The sequence below is a fragment of the Xiphias gladius genome, chromosome 10 (genome assembly GCF_016859285.1).
Source record: "Xiphias gladius isolate SHS-SW01 ecotype Sanya breed wild chromosome 10, ASM1685928v1, whole genome shotgun sequence".
In the NCBI taxonomy this organism is placed as follows: domain Eukaryota; kingdom Metazoa; phylum Chordata; class Actinopteri; order Istiophoriformes; family Xiphiidae; genus Xiphias; species Xiphias gladius.
In genome coordinates this window covers 6,741,444-6,762,604 of record NC_053409.1, presented here as the reverse complement: position 1 = coordinate 6,762,604, position 21,161 = coordinate 6,741,444, and the positions used below count along the sequence as shown (strand labels likewise).

At 41.3% G+C, this 21,161-nt stretch overlaps 2 protein-coding genes across 11 annotated transcripts in view; one reads left to right on the top strand and one right to left on the bottom strand.

Annotated features, from left to right (window-relative positions):
- Positions 1 to 14,295, bottom strand: part of si:ch211-266o15.1 (zinc finger MYM-type protein 4) — a 26,525-nt gene extending 12,230 nt beyond the window's left edge. Inside the window, exons 1-19 of one of the 7 annotated variants that reach the window (XM_040138164.1) lie at positions 13,096 to 13,242; positions 12,755 to 12,849; positions 9,413 to 10,001; positions 9,138 to 9,190; positions 8,899 to 9,048; positions 8,570 to 8,633; positions 7,171 to 7,367; positions 6,732 to 6,856; positions 5,770 to 6,004; positions 5,411 to 5,626; positions 4,939 to 5,089; positions 4,654 to 4,769; positions 4,163 to 4,525; positions 3,871 to 4,021; positions 3,337 to 3,512; positions 2,994 to 3,171; positions 2,608 to 2,721; positions 2,282 to 2,325; positions 1,866 to 2,004 (exon numbers count right to left, since the gene is read on the bottom strand). In XM_040138164.1, coding sequence (XP_039994098.1) covers positions 1,866 to 2,004; positions 2,282 to 2,325; positions 2,608 to 2,721; positions 2,994 to 3,171; positions 3,337 to 3,512; positions 3,871 to 4,021; positions 4,163 to 4,525; positions 4,654 to 4,769; positions 4,939 to 5,089; positions 5,411 to 5,626; positions 5,770 to 6,004; positions 6,732 to 6,856; positions 7,171 to 7,367; positions 8,570 to 8,633; positions 8,899 to 9,048; positions 9,138 to 9,190; positions 9,413 to 10,001; positions 12,755 to 12,793 — 3,100 coding nt within the window. In that variant the 5' untranslated portion in view covers positions 12,794 to 12,849; positions 13,096 to 13,242. The other 6 variants (XM_040138165.1, XM_040138162.1, XM_040138166.1 and 3 more) reach the window with 6 other exon arrangements.
- On the top strand, positions 12,498 to 21,161 carry adprs (ADP-ribosylserine hydrolase). Of its 4 annotated transcripts, none has more exons than XM_040138171.1 (7): positions 12,498 to 12,941; positions 14,509 to 14,730; positions 15,358 to 15,454; positions 15,584 to 15,791; positions 17,700 to 17,887; positions 18,109 to 18,209; positions 20,277 to 21,161. In XM_040138171.1, the coding sequence occupies exons 2-7, from the start codon at positions 14,535 to 14,537 to the stop codon at positions 20,666 to 20,668; spliced, it is 1,182 nt and encodes a 393-aa protein (XP_039994105.1). In that variant the 5' UTR covers positions 12,498 to 12,941; positions 14,509 to 14,534; the 3' UTR covers positions 20,669 to 21,161. The 4 variants fall into 4 exon arrangements, with proteins under 4 accessions (XP_039994105.1, XP_039994106.1, XP_039994104.1 ...); XM_040138172.1 differs by lacking the exon at positions 12,498 to 12,941 and adding an exon at positions 14,020 to 14,226; XM_040138170.1 differs by lacking the exon at positions 12,498 to 12,941 and having other exon boundaries at positions 14,021 to 14,730.

Here is a 21,161-nt window from a genome sequence, read left to right as displayed (position 1 = left end):
ATGCATCTATTTAAAGTGTTTTTGCTTTGGTGACAATTCAACTTTATATTTAGAATTGGCTCATCTAATTTTTAATCACAGGAAAATATCAAAACATAGCAACTGCTTCGTAGGGAAACAATCAAAAGCTGTTTATCAGTGAACACGAGGAGATTTTTTGGAGCGATTTTTCCACACAGCAAGCAGAACTGAAGGTTCAGCACCATCAGAGATTGCCGATATCATGTTAACAGTCACAGTGGAAAAAGTAGGAAATCGTATCAAACTGTCAACATTATCTCTATGAAGGCAAATTTAAAATACTTCATATATCGAAGACGTTTCAAATGTCTATGAACAATGTACAGTAAGTCCACCTGGTATACAGTGGCTTCGGAAAATATTCAGACCCTTTTGACACTGTTGTAGATTTTATTTTAAAAACAAAACCTGCCATTTTCCTCCATCAATACCCCCTGTAATGACAGCAATAAAAATGTTTTTCGAAATGTTTGCAAAATTATTAAAAACCAAAAACTGGTACCTGTCATTTACAAATGTATTCAGACTCTTTGCTGAGGCACTCCACATGGTGGTCAGCTGCATCGTGTTTGCTTTATTTATCCTTGAGATGTGTCTAGAACTTGATTGACACCTTTGACAAATTGAATTAATTGGACATAATTTAGAAAGACAAACACCTGTGTATGTAAGGCCCTTCAATTCACACTGTGTGTCAGAACAAAAACCAAGCCATGAAATCCAAGCAACTCTCTGTAGACCTCACAATTAATCTGTGGCGAGGCACAGATCAGGGCCAGGGTATAAAACAATTTCTAAAGTTTTGTGTGTTCTCTGGAGCACAGTGGCCTCAATGATTGTAAAATGGAAGAAGTTAGGAACCGCCAGAATTCTTCGTAGAGTTAGCTATTCTGCTAAACTGAGTGAGCGGGCATGAAGGACCTTGGTCAGGTGACCAAGAACCCAACAGTCACTCTAACAGAGCTTCAGAAGTCCTATGCAGTGATCAGAGAACCTGCCGGAAGGACAACTATCTCAGCATCACTTCAACAATCCAACCTTTTTGGTAGATTGGCTAGATGGAAGCCACTTCGAGTAAAAGACATCTGACAGCTTCTCAGCGGCAGTGACAGGGAGACTGGTCAGAATTGAGGGAAGAATGAATTCAGCCAAGTAGAGAGAAGACCTTGAAGAAAACCTGCTCCAAAGTGCACAGGACCTGAGACTGGGACGAAGGTTAACCTTTCAGCTCGACAGTGACCTGAAAGCCTACAGCTCAGTAGGCTTCGGGATAAAATCTCTGACCGTCCTTGAGTGGCTCAGCCAAAACCCAGACTTAAACCGCATAGAACATCTGTGGAAAGACCTGAAGATGGCAGGTCACAGACGCTTCCCATCCAATCTGACGGAGCTTGAGAGGATCTGCCAGGAAGAATTAGATAAACTGCCCGAATCCAGGTGTGCAAAACTTGTGGAGACTTACCCAAGAAGACTCGAAACTAATTGCTTCCAAATGTGCCTTTACAAAGTATAGAATTAAAGGTCTGAATACTTTTTTAAATGAGAGATTTCTAAAAACATGTTTTCACTTTGTCATTATGGATTGTTGAGAGTACAATGATGGGCAAAAATGGTAATTTTATGTGTTTAAAACTAATCTACAATAAAGTGTGCAAAAACTGAAGGTGTTTGAATACCTTCTGAAGCCACTGTGTGGTCATCTTGTAGTGCATTTTACTATCAGGATATTACTGGAAAATGTGTAGCTCAGCTTGGGCTCCCAAAACTGCTGAGCAGATGTTCTGTGTGAACAGGCGTAATGAAACTAAACTACCAGAACCTGCTCAAGTGTTTGCTGAAGTTACCTGCTGAGTCAGTTGAAGATGTGGGCAGCTGGCACATGCTTTCTTGGTCCATAGTGAAGGGTCGACACAGAACTGACTTGTTCTTCATTTGACGCCGACGAGACGCAGGCACACGCATGGCATCAGTCTGAGTACTGGCCTGGACATAGACATTAAAAATAAAACAGCTAAATAAACAAAGGAGATCTGATCTGATTCTTAATCATAAATACTGCATGTTGCAGTGGACAGTTTCTTTTTTTCTAACCATATCTCGAATAAAATATTTAGAAAGATAATTTTTGGGTACTGATATTGTCTTGTCCACAGCTAAACATAAATGAGTCAAGACCTAAAATTTTATGAAAGGTCTAACCTGAAAAAACACACACACACACACACACACACACACACACACACACACACACAGTACATACATGGTCGAGGTTCTTGCCGTCAACGTTTGAGGTTGGAAGTGCTCCTGCAAAAGAGGATGAAAAATATAAGCACTGCATTAAACCCAACTGTGAGAAATGCATATCCTAAATATAAACAATTAACTAATAAGACTATATAATCCTATATTAGTTGATTAAGTTCAATATAAAAAAATTCTCTACCTCTTACTAGAAACAGAACTTGGTTTGGTAATCCTATTATGTTGGAAAGTTGTAAGGAACCTCGACCAGGAAAAGTGTCTCAAAAACATGAGAATCAGAGAAGCAATTTGAAAACACCCACCCAGGGATGTGTATGAACTAACCAGTCAGAGCAGCATCTGCTGACATACTTGGCTGAGTAGCAGAGCCACTGGCCAAAGAGACCACATCAGCTATGACAGGATTCATCTTTGAGGAGTGGTGGGGTTGGGTTGGAGCTAGAAGAGAGAAAGAAGGGATCATACCTGAGACAAAATGATAACTTTAACATCCAGGCCCAGATATTAAACAATTTATGATTTTTTTTTTAACCTGGGCCTTATTTTCTTAAAATTTCAGACGAAGTATTTTTTTTTTTTTTTAAAAAGTCAAAACGAAAAAGCTATTTAAACATGTACATGCTGCACAAGAGCTCCCACGCTGCCATGAGAACATTACCACATCACATTTCCACTGATATGATATTTTAAACTAGCATGACACAATTTACCATATGGTGTCTGTGGGGCCGTTCCAGTACCATTACTGCTGCTGTGTTGACTTGTCTCAAAATGCTGGTAGCAGTACTGTAGGAGGCAGGGCAGGTTGCAGAAGTTACGGACTGAACCCAAACATTGCAGCTTCTCCGTCATGTAGCCCTGTTTCCTACAACTGTCACATCTCCCCATCTGGACAGGAGAAGAAGGAGGAGGGAAGAAATGACCGGTGGAAACAGAGAGGATTGAGAAAGAAATTCACAGATAAACAAAGAAGCACACTGACCACATAGTACGATGCTTTTTTGGTTCAGTGTAAAACAATGTACTAGTGTACTGGGATATCCAACTCCTTACCCCATAGTAGAGCACAGTGTACTGGGACATGCAGTGGGGTCTACAGAACTCCTCAATCCTGCCTCCATAGTGGCTGTGCAGCATTTTCTGGCTGATGCCGGAGCAGTAGGTGCAGGGACGCCAGGAGTATTCCTTGTTACAAGAGGTCAGGTCATGTTTGAAGAGCAGTTTACAGCCTGGAAACCAGGATGGTTGAGATATGTTATTATTTAAATTAGGGTCCAATTACAAATACAAGTACAAGTCCAACAACACTGATTAAATTTGGCATTTAGAACTATGGTGATTATAAATTTATGAAAAAGTATGAAAGGCCAGAGCTATAGTTTCTCAATGATTTTAAAAATGTATCAAGACTGTGACTGGGCCAAGTTGTCCAAGTCGACTAGCGTTAAATCAGACATTCTGCAACTGTAACTTTATACTTTATTAACAGCTTTCAGGCTGCAATGCTTGTCTACTGAGTCACTAATACACCTGAAAATAATACAGATGGGCGGAAAAAGGGGGAAAGCCATTTCTCTGTTAACTCACTTTCACTGCAGAAGACCAAGTCCTGTTGGTTGTAGCTGATTATGTCAAAGGGGACCTTCTCCTGTTTACAGCACTCACACAGCAGAAGGATATTTTTCTGGGTTTTATACTGGTCACAGCACATCTTACTGCAGAACATAGAAATACGCCCCTGCAAGAAAAATAAAAGATCATCAGTATTATCATCTTCATGGTTAGTTGATGAGTTTTACACTCAGGTCATGCAGGTAACTATAAAGATTTTAGGGTTAAGTATGTGTATATACACATACTTGTGACCTGTATTCCTTACTTGGTGACTGAATAGCAGCGGCTTGGTGTTGAACTGTTTGCTGCACTGATGGCAGGTCAGTTTGGACGTGTCACTGTGCCCGCCCTCTTTTGGTTTCAGGGGCTGACCAGGGGGTGCTCTGGCCTGGGCTTGCCCTGGGACCGAGGGGGAGGACATGGCTGGGTAGGGAGACACCAGTGGGGGCACTGAGGTATGACTGGGATGATGGCCAGGGTAGGGGACTGAAGATGGGTAGTCCTGAGGGATGGGTGGGACTGAGCTGGCTCCGGCAGAGGGCCCTGGTTTGGGGGCATCTCTGACAGAGGTTTCCCTGAGAGAGGAGGTTCCGTTGGTCAGGTCCAGCTGAGAGGGGTGCCCGGACTTCTATGGAGATATGGAGGGAAAATAACAGCAATGTCAAATCTACGAGAAGACAAGGTTTAACCCAACACATGCTCCATCAACAATTTTGATTGCATAAAAAAAAGTTCCTTTGCTACTGGTGCCTTTACCCTGTATATAGAAACACAGTCATAGGAGCAGAAGTTACGAATGGTGCCATCCACCATGGCCAGATGATACTGAGGAACGGCTGACACCTTGCACAGGCAGCACGGGAATGGAGTACCTGAGGGAGACGCGTAACATTAAAATCAGTTTTTAAATAGCAGTTAAATATTGCTAGTATAAATAATTCAACATGCTTTCCCTGTCTTTGGTTGGGATATAGGCTGCAGTAAAACTCCATATCCCACCTAAGCTGGCATGTGAATGCGTGTCTCTGCGGTGTGTCCTACCAGTGAGAGTATGTCGGGGTGGTCGGCTCTGTTCCACACAAGCAGGTGAACAGTAAAGTTGAATTTTGCCCCTTTGGTCTCGTTCTATGATGGTGGAAGACACTATCGCCATCTTGTGACAGCAGGCACACTCAACCATCTTTCTGCAGTTCTGTACAAAAACACAGTATTATAGGGGTTTACATTTAGTAAATGTGCTTGCTAAACACTAGGGTTTTGTTTCTGATATTACATGATTTCTGGGTACTGAAGCTGAAATTTTAGTTATTTCTTATTGCCACTGAAGCCAATAATACACAAAAATGGTTAGTCGTTGAAGCTAAATCTCCATAGCCCTGTTATAAATACCAAAACATCCTTACTTCAAAAAGGAACCAAACAAAATTATATTTAAAAAAAAATTTAAAAATATTTTTTATTTATTTATTTATTTATTTATTTATTTATTTTTTTTTTAAATACAGACACATACCTGTTTGTAGGTGCCAATGCAGGTAGGACCACAGAAGTTGAGCTGAGATCTTTCAATCGTGAGCGTCTGACAGGAGCCTGAGTTGCTATTACAATAAAGTCCACAGCCTTCACAGCAGTTCATGGCTAACTGACGCATCTTGCGCCATGTTACAAAACAAGCATCACTACAGAGTCTGTGCAGGCGACCTTGATGGGTAACCTCATGCTCAATCTGCTGTAGAGATGAATCCAGTCAAACACAAGGATAAGAAAGAGAATTAAGACTCAGAATAGTAAAGACGCAGAGAGCCTGATTTGGTTTATCAGGCAAATTGGGCAAATCTTTAACTGTAAAAGCTAGCTCGTTTTGTCTCTTACCCTATTAGTGACTCTGCAGACACTGCAAAAAGGTTTTTCAGGCTGTCGCTCCACTGGTTTCTCAGGCGGCTTCTCAGGCTTCCTCTCAAGTCGTTTGTCAGCCCATTTGTCAGGGATCTTCTCAGCATGTTTCTTTTTGTGTCTAAAGACAGACAGACAGAACTGGCCACAAAAGTGCATGTAGGTGCTGTCGTCTGCTGGAATTGTGATCATGTCCCTGGGCTGAAGGATCTCTCTACAAAGACAAAGGCGAAAAGAGAAAAGGAATACAGTAGTTGAAATAAATAAATAGATAAAAGGACAATGGCAGGTTAAGTGATGGAGCATACAAAGTCGTAGAGAGGAAAAAAGTTAAATATTTAATTCCAATTGACAGATGTTATTTTTCTTTTGCATTCGAGCTTAAATGTTTCAAGGGAACAAAGTCACCTTTCTTCCAAGATGTAAGAAGTAAGTACTATTTATTTTTTGAGTCATGCGGATGACAGTAATAATTTATTCTTATATTATTTATAATCATCATTACTGTGGATTATTATAACAAATGAGAATCAAGTTTGATCAAAAAATATAGGAATTAATAGTGTTCAGCCCCCCCAACATGGCCAACCTGTGTGAAAATGTCTTGCTGCCCTGAGACAACCTTTACGGTTCCATATTTGATGGTTGCAAAAAAACTCCTGATTTATTCACCTACCTAACTGTATATAGTCAGTAACAGCAAAACACCTTTTAAACAAACATAGTTTTGCTTTAAACTAAGAGCTATGGGGTTACCTGTCTGCTAAGAGACAGGCAGCTCTGTAGCACAAGAGAAAAGCACAACATTATTATTTTCATATGGTAAATGATTACACTTTTTATAAGCCAAGTTAAAGTATACAGTAGCTATATTAGACCCATACGTAAATGAAACCCTGACATGAAGTTCATATTGATGTCAAGTGGAAACAAAGTTGTACCTGTTGCACTGGAAACAGGATCTGTTCTTGTTGGCTGGAGGCAGATGTCCGGTCAGACAGACTGTGGAGCAGAAGAGCTGCGTTGATCCTTTTCTTTGGAATGCAGTTTGGCCTTTCAGCAGAACCTAAAATCATTTACAGAAACATGACACATAAAATGACAATTGATTAAAAAAGCTGTATCATTGTCCAAAGTACTGACACATTTAACATCATCATTTCTGCTAATCATGTAATTGATATAACTGGTCAATAGATTACTTATAATATTTCCCTGCCAACATTTAATGTTAATTACAATGCATAAAACATGAGTGGTGTGAATTATTTAAAATTTCAACTTCTGACATTAATAATGACTGTTTTTCTTCAATAATATGTGCATCTATGTAGCTGGGTCTTGTATTTTTTACAGAGCAGCACAGAGTTATAATAGTACCTTAGAGCAGCCACTGCAGCGAACACTACCAGGAACAGGGGGCTGAGGTGGGCGTGGAGGCACTGGTGCCAGAGCTGGAAGTGAATTTGGGATTGGAGCTGGTGGTCTGACAGGAAGGGGAGCCATAGCTTGTAGGACAGCACCTCTACCTGGGATAAAAATAGCTGCTGGAGGGGGGACTGGGACTCCTGCTGGCACTTGAGTGGATAAGGGAAGAAAGATTGTTAAAGACAAGAAATTATAAATGTTTTGTGTATTACTGATCAAATTTAAAAATAATAAAGATGGATAGGAAATTTGCAGTTTTGAACTACTTGCTGCTGATGTTTCTGAGGCATTTTGACTCATTATAGCAGGACAAGCACAGGTGTATCTAATGGCGTAGATAAAGGCTCTGTTCCATATAAATGTGACCTATGGCGTTTTCTTGTAAAACATGCACTACGCACACCAGCATGCACATGCGCGAGAGAAACTTTTATGGCACAATGCTTGTGTCTTGTGCTGTTCTGGATGTATTTTATTGTTAAGATTTATGTATTTCAAAAGGCCCATCTAGGGATGGGTGTTGCAAATTAGCTGTGGTATGTGGCACTGGTTCATTTTATCCCTATACAAACAAACATTAAAACAAAAAACATAAAAACAAACTGGGGTCAAACTCATTAAAAGTGCTCTATAGCCTTGCCAAAGGTTAAAAAAAAAATCCACAGGTTACATTTAAGTTCCCTGAATAAACTATTCCACTAAACAAGCATGCACAATACCAGTGCCCTGGAACTGAAATATCTTAATGCACTCATTATTAAGTTATGCCTCTGTTTTTCCTGCTATGATGTGTCAAAATGTTTAAAGGTCTACTGTTTAACCGTAGCCAAACTAACCCAGCAGGCAGTAACCAAACTGCCAATTCTATTTCCTTTGCCCCTGCTTCTAGCCACCTTGTGGCCTGACTGCAGCATTTTCGTTTTCTCACACTACCAGAGATGCTAGTCAAGCATGGTGTGTGCACACCCACACAACTCTCCAAAGAGGCTTGATTGCAAAATAAGTGAAGACACCCGTGTGGTTGGTAACATGGGTGTGTAGGGATCCAGTCTCCAGCCCATGGGACTGAACTAGCCAGTCAAAGAAGAAAAATAGCATCATCGTTCACTGACTGCTTTTCAACTTGAACAGATATTAAATAACATATCTACATAAAGTCATGGACTGGTGAAATCAAATTTTTGATTAAATAAATTGTGAATATCAACAGTGCCCCTTAAATCCAAAGGGACGTTTCATCCCAGCGATACAATATGACCGCTGAAAAACAACAGCTGTAGGATTAAGACAGTATGTACATGTAACAGTTTAAATAAAAAAAAAAAAAAAAAAAACAAACTTATCAACTCACCAGAGGGGGATGAAAAGGTGTTTGCTCCTCCTACAGAGTAGACAGAGCTGATTCTCAGCTCTTCCTGAAATGATCAAACATAAGAAATCTGATTTTGAGGCTCATTATGCCTTCCTCACCTCTCCGGATTGTAGTGTTGCAAGTCATGTTTAAAAAGATAAATTTAACTGATTTAATGTGACTTATTTTTTCATTAACTATCAGCACACGGTATGGGCTGTTAGCAGCTTAAGTCTAAATACATTGTTATTCACTGACAGAATCTTATTATTTAATATTGAGAGTAAAACAGCAGGTGCATACTAATAACATCCTCTGCCCACACCTACCTCCTGATGCTCCAGCTCCTCTTTGATCTGTCTGATGGAGCTCTGAGGCAGTAAAGCAGCATCGTAGCCCTCGTCAATGGGCTCTTCTTTAATATTGATACTAGGTGACAATGGGGGATTACTGTCCTCCACTGGAGCTGCTTCTGACCTCTGAAATAATAAGTATTTTCATGATGATTCACTGATGATTCAAAAATGCTTTTAAAAGCAGTTAATTGACGATCTCTCCAGATCCCCACCTCTCCCTGCTGGCTGTCTTCTGTCTCCTCTGCCTGGTTAAGGATGCCTTCATCTGACAGAAAGGGAGAAAAGAAAATGTTAAATTATTTCCATTATGCAACTCAATGGTATCTTTCAGTAAACCGTCCCTGCCTGCCAAACCCAAATAACCCCGATGATGTCACTCAAAAACCAATTGTCTTGGTAGAGCAGAGGATAGACATTCGCAATATGGCACTGATGATCAATCCTGTCCTTTAAAATGGTCTATAATCCCATTTGTATGCAGCCTTACCTTGGCTGTTGTCAGGTGTGTGGTCCTGGGAGGAGTGAGAGGTGTTGGCAGACCCAGTGCTCCCTTCCTTTTCTTGCTCCTCCTCCTCCCCTCTGGGCTCACGAGCGAAGGGATTGCCTCTACTTGAGTTGTTCCCCTCTTCTGGTTGGCTTATTTTTCTGTTTGCTTTACCCACATCGACATCTTCCAAGGAACCCATTGGCAACGCAAAGTGCCAGTCTTCATCATCTTCTTCCGGCCCATATGAAGGTAGGCCATCCAGTGCGTCATCAAAAGCTGCTCCTCCACTTCCTCCTCCTCCTCCTTCACTGGTTCTCAAGGTAAACGAGGAGTGTCGGCCAGGGGAGGGGGAGGAGCTGCGGGGAAAAGATGACTCTCCCAGCCCCTCATCCATCTTTTCTTCTTGTCCGCTGCCAGTGCTATCTTCTTCTTCTACCTGTTGCGGTTCCCCTTGTCTTGAAGTTTCATCTACTCCTTTTGTGTCATCTTGACCTCCACTCCTGGAAGAGGTGGCAGAGCCCCTAGAGGAGTCAGCAAAGTCTCCCAGCCCCATCACTTCATCAAACACTCTGGACAGGCGCTCGTCATGCTGTAGGGGGGGAGAGAGCTTAGTTAAAAAGGTATTTCAAGGTAGAAAACTTATATCAGCTTTCTAGGGATGATGCACTTTACACGATTATCAAAATCCATTTGTGTATAAACCTTTCGCAGTTTAATTTTCTATAGATCTAGTGTTTCTGCAGAATCTCTATCAAAAAGAACAAAATGTTCATTACTGTAAATGTTTTACCCTCAACACACACACACACAGTGTAAAAAGACACAAACCCTGAGAGGTTAGTCCCAGATATGAAACTGTAGACCTTATTTATCTGTTCTTCCCTATTAGAAAAATTAAGTTCAAGCTGCCATTCAGCCTCTCAGACAGAGATAATAATGCGTGCCAAGGATGTGATGATCGCTGGGTAAGGGCTGCGTCCAGGCTCTGCGTGGGCTCAGAACTCATGTCATCATCACCAAGATCGACCCCATCAATGCCCCGCAGGCAGGCAGGTTATGAAGTTACCACCATGGATGAGACTTGTCACCACTGGCTGTGAGGACATCATCCTGGAACACCATGAGAACATGGAGGATGATGCCATTATCTGTAACATAGGAAACTTTGACTGTGAAATCGACATGAACTGGCTCAATACAAACGCGGCCGAGACAGTCAACATCAAGCCTCAGGTTGACTGCTTTCTTTTGAAGAACGGTCTTCACATCATCGTTCTGGCTGATGGCAGGCTGGAAAACCTGGGCTGTGCCATGGGACACCCATGCTTCGTCATGAGCAACTCCTTCACCAATCAGGTGCTGGCTCAGAGCGAGTTGTGGATGAACACCGCAAAATGCCCCGTGGAACTCTACTTCTTGCCAAAGAAGTTGGGTGAGCAGGGAACAGCCGCCCACCTGAATAAACTGGGGGTGAAGCTGACCAAGCTAACAGACAAGCAGGGCTGGTACCTGGGTCTGCCCCCCTCCAAGGGGTCCTTCAAAGCAGACCACTATTGCTACTGAGCCCCTTTGCCTGGGTTGGGGAGAGGAGAAGAAGAAAGAGGAGAATGAGGTGTGGCTAGAAGGGTGGTGTTTGGGTGGGAGCACTTGGAAGGTTTGGCCAGGTTGCACTCTGGGCGCCTTTTTGGTTTTGGCCAAATATCAACTTTTCAGGGATACAGAGAGACATCGGTCCTCTCTTTCTCATCAATACTCTTCTGAAACACTAACAAGTTGCTACTGAATTCCTCTTGTTTATGTCATTCCCTCTCCATTTATGGAATAAAATGAACCCTGATGCTCAAGGGCTTTCAGGAGGTAGAGCGGGTCGTCCACTAACCGAGGGTCGTTGGTTCGATTCCCGGCTCCTATAATCCACATTTCGAAGTGTCCTTGGGCAAGATACTAAGCCCCAAATTGCCCCTGATGGCTGTGTCATCGGTATGTGATAGTGTGTGTATGGATGTGTGTGAATGGGGCATGTAGTGTAAAGCGCTTTGAGTGGTCGATAAGATTAAAAAAGGTGCTATATAGGTGCAATCCATTTACCATTTTCATATCATATTCCCACTATTTCTGTATTTTTAAGTTTATAATATCAATATCACATCAGACAACAGTGCAGTAGCGTTAAACTCTTTGACACTGTCTGTCCTCCATTTAAGTGTTTCACCTAAATGGAATACAGCCTTCATTCAAGTTATTATTTACACCGGTGCTTTTCTTGCAATGACACGTCAAAATACGGACTGGGAAAATTACTGGTGTAGCTACTGCACACATTGCAGCTCTGTCTTCATCCACAATAAACGTAAGTGTTGTAAATTCATCTGACCAGCAGGTGCCCCTGCTGTACACAGTCTGCCTCCAGCAACAAACCCATTTGCTGTGCAAATGGCTAGAAAGCTAACTTTCCCCATCAACCTTGACACAGTAACACAAGTAACAGAATAATAACACGAAAGCAACAGTATCAAGCACAACTATCGCCAAAGTCTACTGTCAGCAGTGAGATGGTAAAACATAATTTTACCTCTTTGAATGTTTACAAATTCTAGCTTATAGCTTTATGGTTTGGTAAACGTGAAAAAACAACTCTTACCTTCACTGAATATAACCTCTTCATGACAAGGTTTCAGGGAAAGAGGTATACGTGTCTTCGTGTTATCAATGTCTTGCTAGTATAGCTAATAACGGCTACAGGCCTTATGCTGCACAATTAGCTGTATGGAGGGGACATCCTACCAAACTCCATTTAAAATTTGGCATATTTATCGTGCTCTGGCACATTTATAATTGTATACAGACACACAAACCAAACAATCAACTGAGACATTAGACAATAGTTGCTGGAGACTGAATATAAGAATAGCATTTAAGCGGCTAGTGTGGCAACACTTAACCTCAATAGAATCTCCACTTTTTATTGTTCGCAGCAGCCCACCGCGATGCAAGGGCTGTGTGGAACCAGCAATCAGCTGTAACACAAAGTTGCCGTGCTTGATAAATAAAGGCTCTTGTGATTTCAAACACCTGTGTCATACTGTCCTGAATTTGTTCATTTGCTCATTATCCAATTGTCAGGCTGTTAAACGGAGCTTGTCGTAGCGGCGTGCATCAACGCTGAATAGCAGAATGCTACAGGGTTGTAAGCTAGCTTGCTAATGTTAGCTTAAATATGCACATCTCGACCGGAAGCTAAGCCAAAATAACTAAGTGTCATATTAAGAATCCAGATCAGCTATTTCAATTAGCTTGCGTCTGACTGTTGCTGTAATTACAGACAGTGGCTATATTTCTTACCTTTAATCGTTTAAGTCTAAAGTCCTCAGAATCCGCCATGTTTTAATTATGCTGCAGACGCCGCGCTTCTCGTGCCTCTCAACACCCACCCACTTCTGAGGGTTATGGGTTTTGTATGCAAGTAGTTAGCAACAAAAAGGATGCTGCTGTAACGTCAACGAAAAAACAAGCTAGACAGCTAAAGCTGGTAAGTTAACTGTGTAAAAACTGTAAGCACAAGGCACCCTCAAATGTCGGATATACTTTTTAAGATATTAAACAATTTAACATAAAACAGCCAGTAAATGCAAAGACGAGGACGAAAAAGATGAAACATTTGGGTGGGGAAGATATAGCGTTACCGTATTTTTTAACGGGTTTTCTCGATCTTTGACTCCTGACACTGTAGGTACATTTCAATAACGGTAGCGTGCTCAAGTTAAGAAGATATTTGTTGTACAAGCGCAGTCTGTCGTAAATGGGTAATGATATTTACCTTTCTAGTCCTAAAATGTAGCACACTTACCCTGCTTTTTAAAATGTCATTTCCAGAAAAATGTGCCCAGCTATATTCGGGTCAGTACGGTAATTGCAGTTCAGCGTGCCATGAAACACCGAGTTTATGAAAGGCAGATAAATGACTGACATTTTTTTTTGTGGTTGCACCGTGGTTTACTCAGCTTGACGCACAGCAAACAACTGACAAATCTTTCCCGCAACTGGACCAACTGCTTTCAATAAACGCCATACATAATTGATAGCTCTAAACTGAACGGTGTAAGAATCTGGTCTCTCCCTTTAGAAAATGTTTTAGGTCTCTGCAAAAGGGATTATTTTGTCATTCAAGAGAATGTATATACAGGACATTGTGTGTTGCTGACTGTATTATGCCAAGTGGTGTAAAAAAGATGTATGTAAAGTTAAACACCGTATGCAAAATGCTACAGCAGTCACGTTGGATGCCATAAAATAGACCTTAATACTTTGATTTGAGGATAGATGTAATCTGATTAATCAAATAATTTTTATGGATTAGAGACATTTTGGATTAGAAAAAGTCTTGCAGTTACATTCATTCATTCATTCATTCTTGATTGGTAAACAATCTACCACCTTGTGGTCCGAGTCATACCATTAGTTCTATGCAATTAAGACAAAACTGCATTATTGAGAATAAGGTCAGAATAGTGTCTTCTCCCCTTGTGGTCTACAAATCTTCAGTTTCACCATTCTACATGAGTTATGTTGTATTTAAAGTACTGTGAAATTAAAATCATTAGTGAGAAATTTTCTCGTCTTTTCAGGGTCAGACCTCCTGTCCAGCAGAAGGCGATGTTAACCACATGTACCGAACAGTAAAATTGGGGGAATCTGCGGAAACTGCAGTCCAACCCACGTAATAGTGAGCTCTGCGATTAAAAAAAAACAAACAAAAAAACAGCCGACATACAATGTATATCTTCTGATGTCCCACACAATGCGTTAACGGCTAGGTAATAAGCTTTTCCAGAAAGTTGGGTCGCACTTATTGTATCCACTGCGGTATCCGGCGGATTTCATTGCATAGAAATAGACGAACAAGAACAGATTGCACCCTGCCTCTCAATGAAAGCCCCAACTATCTGTCTGTATATTTATGTGGGACTACTCGAACCTTTCATCGGGGTCAACAGGCATCAAAACGTTTTGAGGAAGCAGTAAAAAGGGGCAGGGGAGTCGACATTGTTGTTGTTGTCACTCGCACTGTGTCCACTCGGAGTGTTCTCTCGTCGTAGGTTGAAGCCTCTTCACCGGCGGATGAATGGCCCTGACGGCAGCGAGAGCGGCGGCGGCGGCGGCGGCGGGGGGCCCGGCGTCTTTGTCCCGGTTTAGGGGAGCGCTGGTCGCGGCTGTGCTGGGGGACTGCGTCGGCGGAGAGTTTGAAGGAGCGGAGGAGGTTCCCATGGAGAGCGTGCTGCAGCACCTGAACAGCCTGGATGACGAGACTAAAGGAAACGGTGAGTCAAAAAAAAAAAGCATGGGATGTCATGACAGCCCGAAGGAGGTGCAACACCAGAATGCAAGGTGGTATTGATGAGCGTGGAATAGATACGTGGCTGCTGACTGAACCCCAGCAGTCTACAGCTACTTATACCATGGGTCTGTGACTACTATACAAGCCTGCAATTGCTCAGATAGCTAACATTAAACTATGGCAATAGTCTGGGTCAGTAATTATAGATTACGATTTTTTGCTGCATAACGTCAAAAATAGTAGGAAACGCCCCTCAGCTATGATCGGTAACACCCAAAGTATTCAATTTAAACTGAGGGAACCAGCTGCATTTCACATTTGTCAAAATGTAGCAAACACATTTTGGTACTTTGACGAAGGACAAAAGAGAATAGATGAAGATGATTAAAATTGGAAATGACTCATTTTTAATTTGATGGAGTAATAATTTGAGCACTAATTCTGGACTAGGAAGTTTGCAGCTGCAGTTTACATACTAGCACTATTGTATTGTAATGCATTGTAATTTATAAACAGCGCTGAAATACTAGTCAAGATGATATGTGAGATGCAAGATGTTTTTGTGTATAAACAATGTTTCTATATAGGTTTTTGTGTGTGTGTGTGTTAGGCATTCTTGAGTACAGTGATGACACGGCAATGGCACGTTGTGTCGTCCAGTCTCTACTCACCCGTGCCGGCTTTGATGAGCAGGACATGGCTCGCAGGTATACAAATGCACACTGCTGTCGTGTATCTGTTTTGTAGTACAAATTCTGTTTCAAAGGCTTGTAAAGTAAATTGAGGACAGCGCACACCAACATGCAAACCAAAGCTCAGGTGTCTCGCCCCTCTAGGTTTGCCAAGGAATACAGTGCATCCCCTGGTCGTGGTTATGGTTCTGGAGTGATCCAGGTGCTGAAGAAGCTGTCGTCCCCCCACCTCAGTGACGTGTACCAGCCAGCCAGGGACCAGTTTAATGGTCGGGGCTCCTTTGGGAATGGGGGGGCCATGAGGGCGGCTCCCTTTGCACTGGCTTTTCCTGACCTGGCTGATGTTAAAAGGGTGAGCAGAGGGCGTCTTTGCGGACTCAAACCAATTTGTAGATGACATACATGTTGAAGATATCTTATGAATTGCTTTTTGTTTGTCATTTCATTCATACTGCAAGTCATTCGCTTATTTGTGCTGGTTCTTGGCAGGGATGATCTTCAGTATACTATTTGTTATGATGCTTGTGCTTTGTTGGTTCAGGCTTTTTCTTATCTATATTTTTCATTTTTAAAAACATTCCTCATTATAACTTATGTCTTTTCTTCATTATCTACAAATAGGAGAAATACCGTATATCTTTCCTTCCCCTGCAACTGTAGTGTCAGTTCAGATCAGCTGCAGAGCAGGCACCCACACAATACTCCCGTACATGACTATCATGTTTTAGCTAAAAACTTATGTTTTAATGTCTTTGTTCATGTTCTTGGATGTGAAAACATCGGGTTTTGACACAGTCAGAGAAAGTAAAAGTAGGCTCCTCGGTCTTAGCTCAATTAATAGACCCTACCGCACCGCAGAGTGTCTATTATGTCGGGCTGCTGACAGCAGTGGAGCTGAGACCGTTGGAGCGGTCAACAGAAATTGTCGCACAGTCTTGCCTTGCGCTGTCTGGTGTTGTACTTCCCTCCGTTTCCATAATCCGCATGTTGCTCGTGCATTTTACCTGACACACAAATCTCAAGTAAAGTCTTGAATCTAAACACTAGGTCAAGTCAGAAAGCATTTAGTAACTTCAGTACCATTTCACTTATTGAAATGAAAAAAAATATAGCTTTAGAGTTTAATATTGTTTTAATGATAGCATTATTTTAATTATCACATAAAAGTTAGTATACAGTTCAACTTTAAAGTAATTTTAGGTGCAAAGTCTCAGATCCTACTCACATAAGTCATGTAAACTGAACTCAAATATGACTTCCATCACTTAATTTGACAATCGATCTCAAATCTCAAATCCTACTAAAAGTGCACATGAAGTGCTAGTTAGGCATGTTCGGGTGTTAGAGGTGTTAGGAGAGGAGGCACTCTCTGAAGAGATGAGTCTTCAACAGGTTCTTGAAGATAGAGAGGGACACCCCTGCTCTGTTAACATTTGATAGCTTGTTCCACCATCAGGGAACAACAAACCAGAACAGTCTGGACTGTGTTTGCCTTGTGTGCATGGATAGCAATGCCCGACGACATTCCTTGGGGGAACGGATTGGCTTAGAATGAGCATAAGCCTGTATGATTCAGTTCAAGTAGATGGGTGCAGATCGAGGAGTCACTCTGTAGGCAATCATTAGCGAGGAGTCGTGGGTAAGCCCTGGGGGTATGCCATGGGTACGCCCGAAGGAGTACCCATGGCCACTCCTTTGGGCGGGAGACAGATCCAACATGGTCAGAGAAGGATAGCTGGTCATCAAACATGACACCCAGGTTTCTCACGACCTTTGTTGGGGTGAGAGATGAAAAGCCGATTTTGATGTTGATATTGTGATGGAGAGAATGATTGGCTTGGCTGACCAAGAGTTCAGTCTTAGAGATGTTTAGTTGAAGGTGCCGCTCCTTCATTCATGTAGGTATGAGAGACAAGCCGAGATTTACGCCGAGACCGTGTGGTCACCCTGTGGAAATCACAGGTATGACACTGTGGTTGGCTTCTCACAGGGTCAAAGGTTTTATTTTGGTTCTTCAACAGTCAGCTAACAATCAAAGCATCTTAACACAAAGTTGATGATGCATTTGTAACGAAGTGATCACTTCTGATTAAAACAGGACAAAATAACAATGTTTATTCAAGTATTTGGCTACAAACCATGTTTACCTTCAAATTTCTTCTAAATTATAAATCACAATGAAATACATTGGCTGGAAGATGCACTTGACTTGTTGGTGCAGAGTTGGTCTGATTTCTTTCTCTTTTACTTTCCTCTTCAGTTTGCCCGTCTGGGCGCCAAGCTGACCCACTCCTGCTCTCTGGGTTATAACGGAGCAGTGCTGCAGGCATTAGCTGTGCACCTCTCCCTCCAGGGGGCACTAGACTTACCTCAGCAGTTCATCAGCAGGCTAATCACAGAGATGGAGGAAGTGGAGGGCGATGAGGCGGCACGCAATGATGCCAGAATGTGAGTACTACATGATTAAAGCCTCTGTGTCTGCTTTCACACAGATCTGACCTAGTCATGTCTGTTGGATCTGAAGTTTGGTGTTATTTTTCAGCAAACGCGAAAAATGTTTATAAGTTTAAAAGATGTTTTTCCAGTCTGAAATGTCCAGTTCAGGCTCTGCTACGGGTGATTTTTCTGTGTCAATCATTGTAAGTGCTTATCATGGTGTGTCTATACAGCCTAAAGGAAGCAGAGAAGCCATTCTGTGAGCGCCTCCACAGAGTGAAAGACCTGATGGACAGGAGCAAGGTCAGCATAGAGGAGGTCATCTCTGAACTGGGTCAGTATCTGTTTCAGTATATTTCTGTTTAACTTCTCATCTAGCTTTTCAACTGTTGTCCATCCCTCCTTAATAACTTTTTTTTACAGCAATCAGCCACAACATTAAAACCAGTTACCTGTTTTAATGGGCTGAATGGAGTGTGTGTGTGTGTATATATATATATATATATATATATATGTGTATGTATATATATATATATATATATATATATATATACATACACACAGTGGGGTCCAAAATTCTGAGACCACTAGACAAGATACTTCTATTTTTTGTTTTGAATGTAACAATACGTTTTTTCATTACAAATGATATCAGCTTAACAATTTGAGTGAAAAGCTGAATCTTTGAATAATGTACATGAATTTAAGAATATCCCCTTTTGTTTTAATGACAGCATGCACTCAAGCTGGCATGGACTCCACAAGTTTGTGCAAAACCTGATGACCCCTGTTATCCCAGCATGATTTGACAACGTTTGAAAGAGCTTCTTGTGATGTCACAGACTGCTTGACTTTCTCAGTCTTCGAGTGCCCCCATAAATGTTCAGTTGGGTTGAGGTCAGATGACTGTGGAGGAAAGTCCATGACAGTCAAGACTCCTTGGTCTTCAAGTAGTTCTTTGAAAGCTTTGAGGTGTGTTTGGGGTCATATACTGCGCTATCATCCCATCTCCTGTTCGTCTCCTTACATACACCCTTCTGTTACAGTAATAAATCTCAAACTTGGATTCATCAGTAAATGGGACTTTTTTTTCCACAGTGAAACGCTGGTATTTCTTAGCCAACCCTAAGCGTTTGGCCTTGTTTCCCCTCCTGAGAATTGGTTTAGAAACTGCTAGTCATCTTCTGAGACCACTACAAGACAGCCTTCTTTTGATAGCACTTTTGCTGATTGGAGTCTTGCGTTCTTTATTTAGCAAAGTCTGTATCTGTTATGAATTTACTTTTCTATCTCTCAGGGAACTAAGTTTGATATATTGATCTTCTGATGGTGTGGTCACTTTTAGTCTGCCTGATCATGCTTTAGATACAACTGATCCAGTTTCTGCAAAATGTTTTAGAGTTCCATGCACTAGCCACTTAGAAACCTGTAGTCTAGCTATGATTTGACGCTGAGAAAGCCACTCTTTGCTTAGAATGACTTGTGACACTTTCACTTAGTTCTGATGCCATTTTTCCCACTATCACAATGCTACTTACTGATCAATGATCCACTAGAAACTTGAGGGACAGGACCCATTATAACAAGCACACAACACCACTGTTGGTTTGAGTTTTTTTGAGTAGCCTCTAATCACAATAGATCAAATCTGACTCATCATCATCAGATGGAAGACACAAGAAGAGAAATCTGACCTTTTCAAATTGAACCTTTGTTTTGGGAGTTGTTGGTTGAATGCCCCCATGTATTGAATGTATTTGAATTCTGATAAAGAAAATAGTATTTATTATATTTTTATTTTATATTTATTTATTTATTTATTTATTTAATTATTTAACCAACAAAAAAACTTTTAACTGGTTTGATGATTTTTAATGTTTTTTCTTGTGACACTTTCACAGTTCTGATGCCATTTTTTTCCCACTATCACAATGTACTTTACTGATCAATGATCCACTAGAAACTTGAGGAGGAGGGACATTTTTATAACAGGCAACACTGGCACACAAAGTTGAGTTATTTGAAGAGCTCTAATGATGTAGATCAAATCCACCCTGTATCATCTGAACTGAATCTTCAGTGGAAGGGGGACACAACTCAATCTGAACCTTTGTGTAAAAGGAGTTAAGTTGGTCAATGCCCCAAATGTACTTAAATTTGATTGCTGACCTAGAAATAGTCTAGAATCTTATTTATTTATTTATTTATTTATTTATTTTATTTATAAATTACATTAACATTAACATTAATTTAAAAACCTGGTGTTTTCTTTTATCTATATTCAGTGTGATTTAGGCTGATGACGGAGCACAATTTTAACATATTGTGAAAATGTTGCCAACAGCAATGTGTATTTAAATCTTCAAGTCCTTCAAGCCTATGAATCTGTCTGTTGTTCCAGGTAATGGAATTGCGGCGCTCCACTCAGTCCCCACTGCCATCTTCTGTGTCGTCCACTGCCTGCAGCCTCGGGAATGCCTTCCAGAGAACTACGGCGGCCTGGAGAGGACAATAGCGTACAGCCTGGCCCTGGGAGGGGACACAGACACCATAGCCTGCATGGCAGGGTCCATCGCTGGGGCCCACTACGGCATCGAGGCCGTTCCACAGTCATGGATGAGGTGCTGTGAGGGGGCAGAGGATGCAGACATCAACGCGGAGCGGCTTCACATGCTATATCACCAGTCGTCACAGGGGGGCGGGAGTGGGACAGGGGAGCAGAGCTGTGAAATCAGATCTGAAAACAAGTCAAACACTTCTAATGGTACAGAGAAGAAAAATGAAGCAGAGTGAAGCTTTAAATGGATTTCGACAAAAGGACTCTCACTCACAGACACATTAAACGTAAACAAGGAACACTTTGACATTTTCCATTACAGATTTTTTTGGTTGGAAAAACCTTTTTGGATCCAGCAGGTATTGCGACCTGTAACCTTACATGGAAAAACTACTTGTTTCAAAAAATGTCTGCAAACCATTTGTCAAGAAACAGAATATTAAATCTGAACAAACAAAAACTCTAAGAAGTCAAATCTTTATTTTGAAAATGTGACACTTTTACATGTGGCTTACACAATGGATAAACAATTTTGAATTCCAGTCATATGGAAATTTGGTCTGTAAAAGCATACACAGTACAGTATACATAATCTTCCTTCCCTGCTCTTTCCTATTTTGTGTTGAACAATCTTTTGTCATGTGAAATCTGCACTATGAATAGGCCATGTCTTGTTTTATCCTCTTGGTGGATACGAGTTATTTAATAAACTTTTTTTTTTTTAATTCA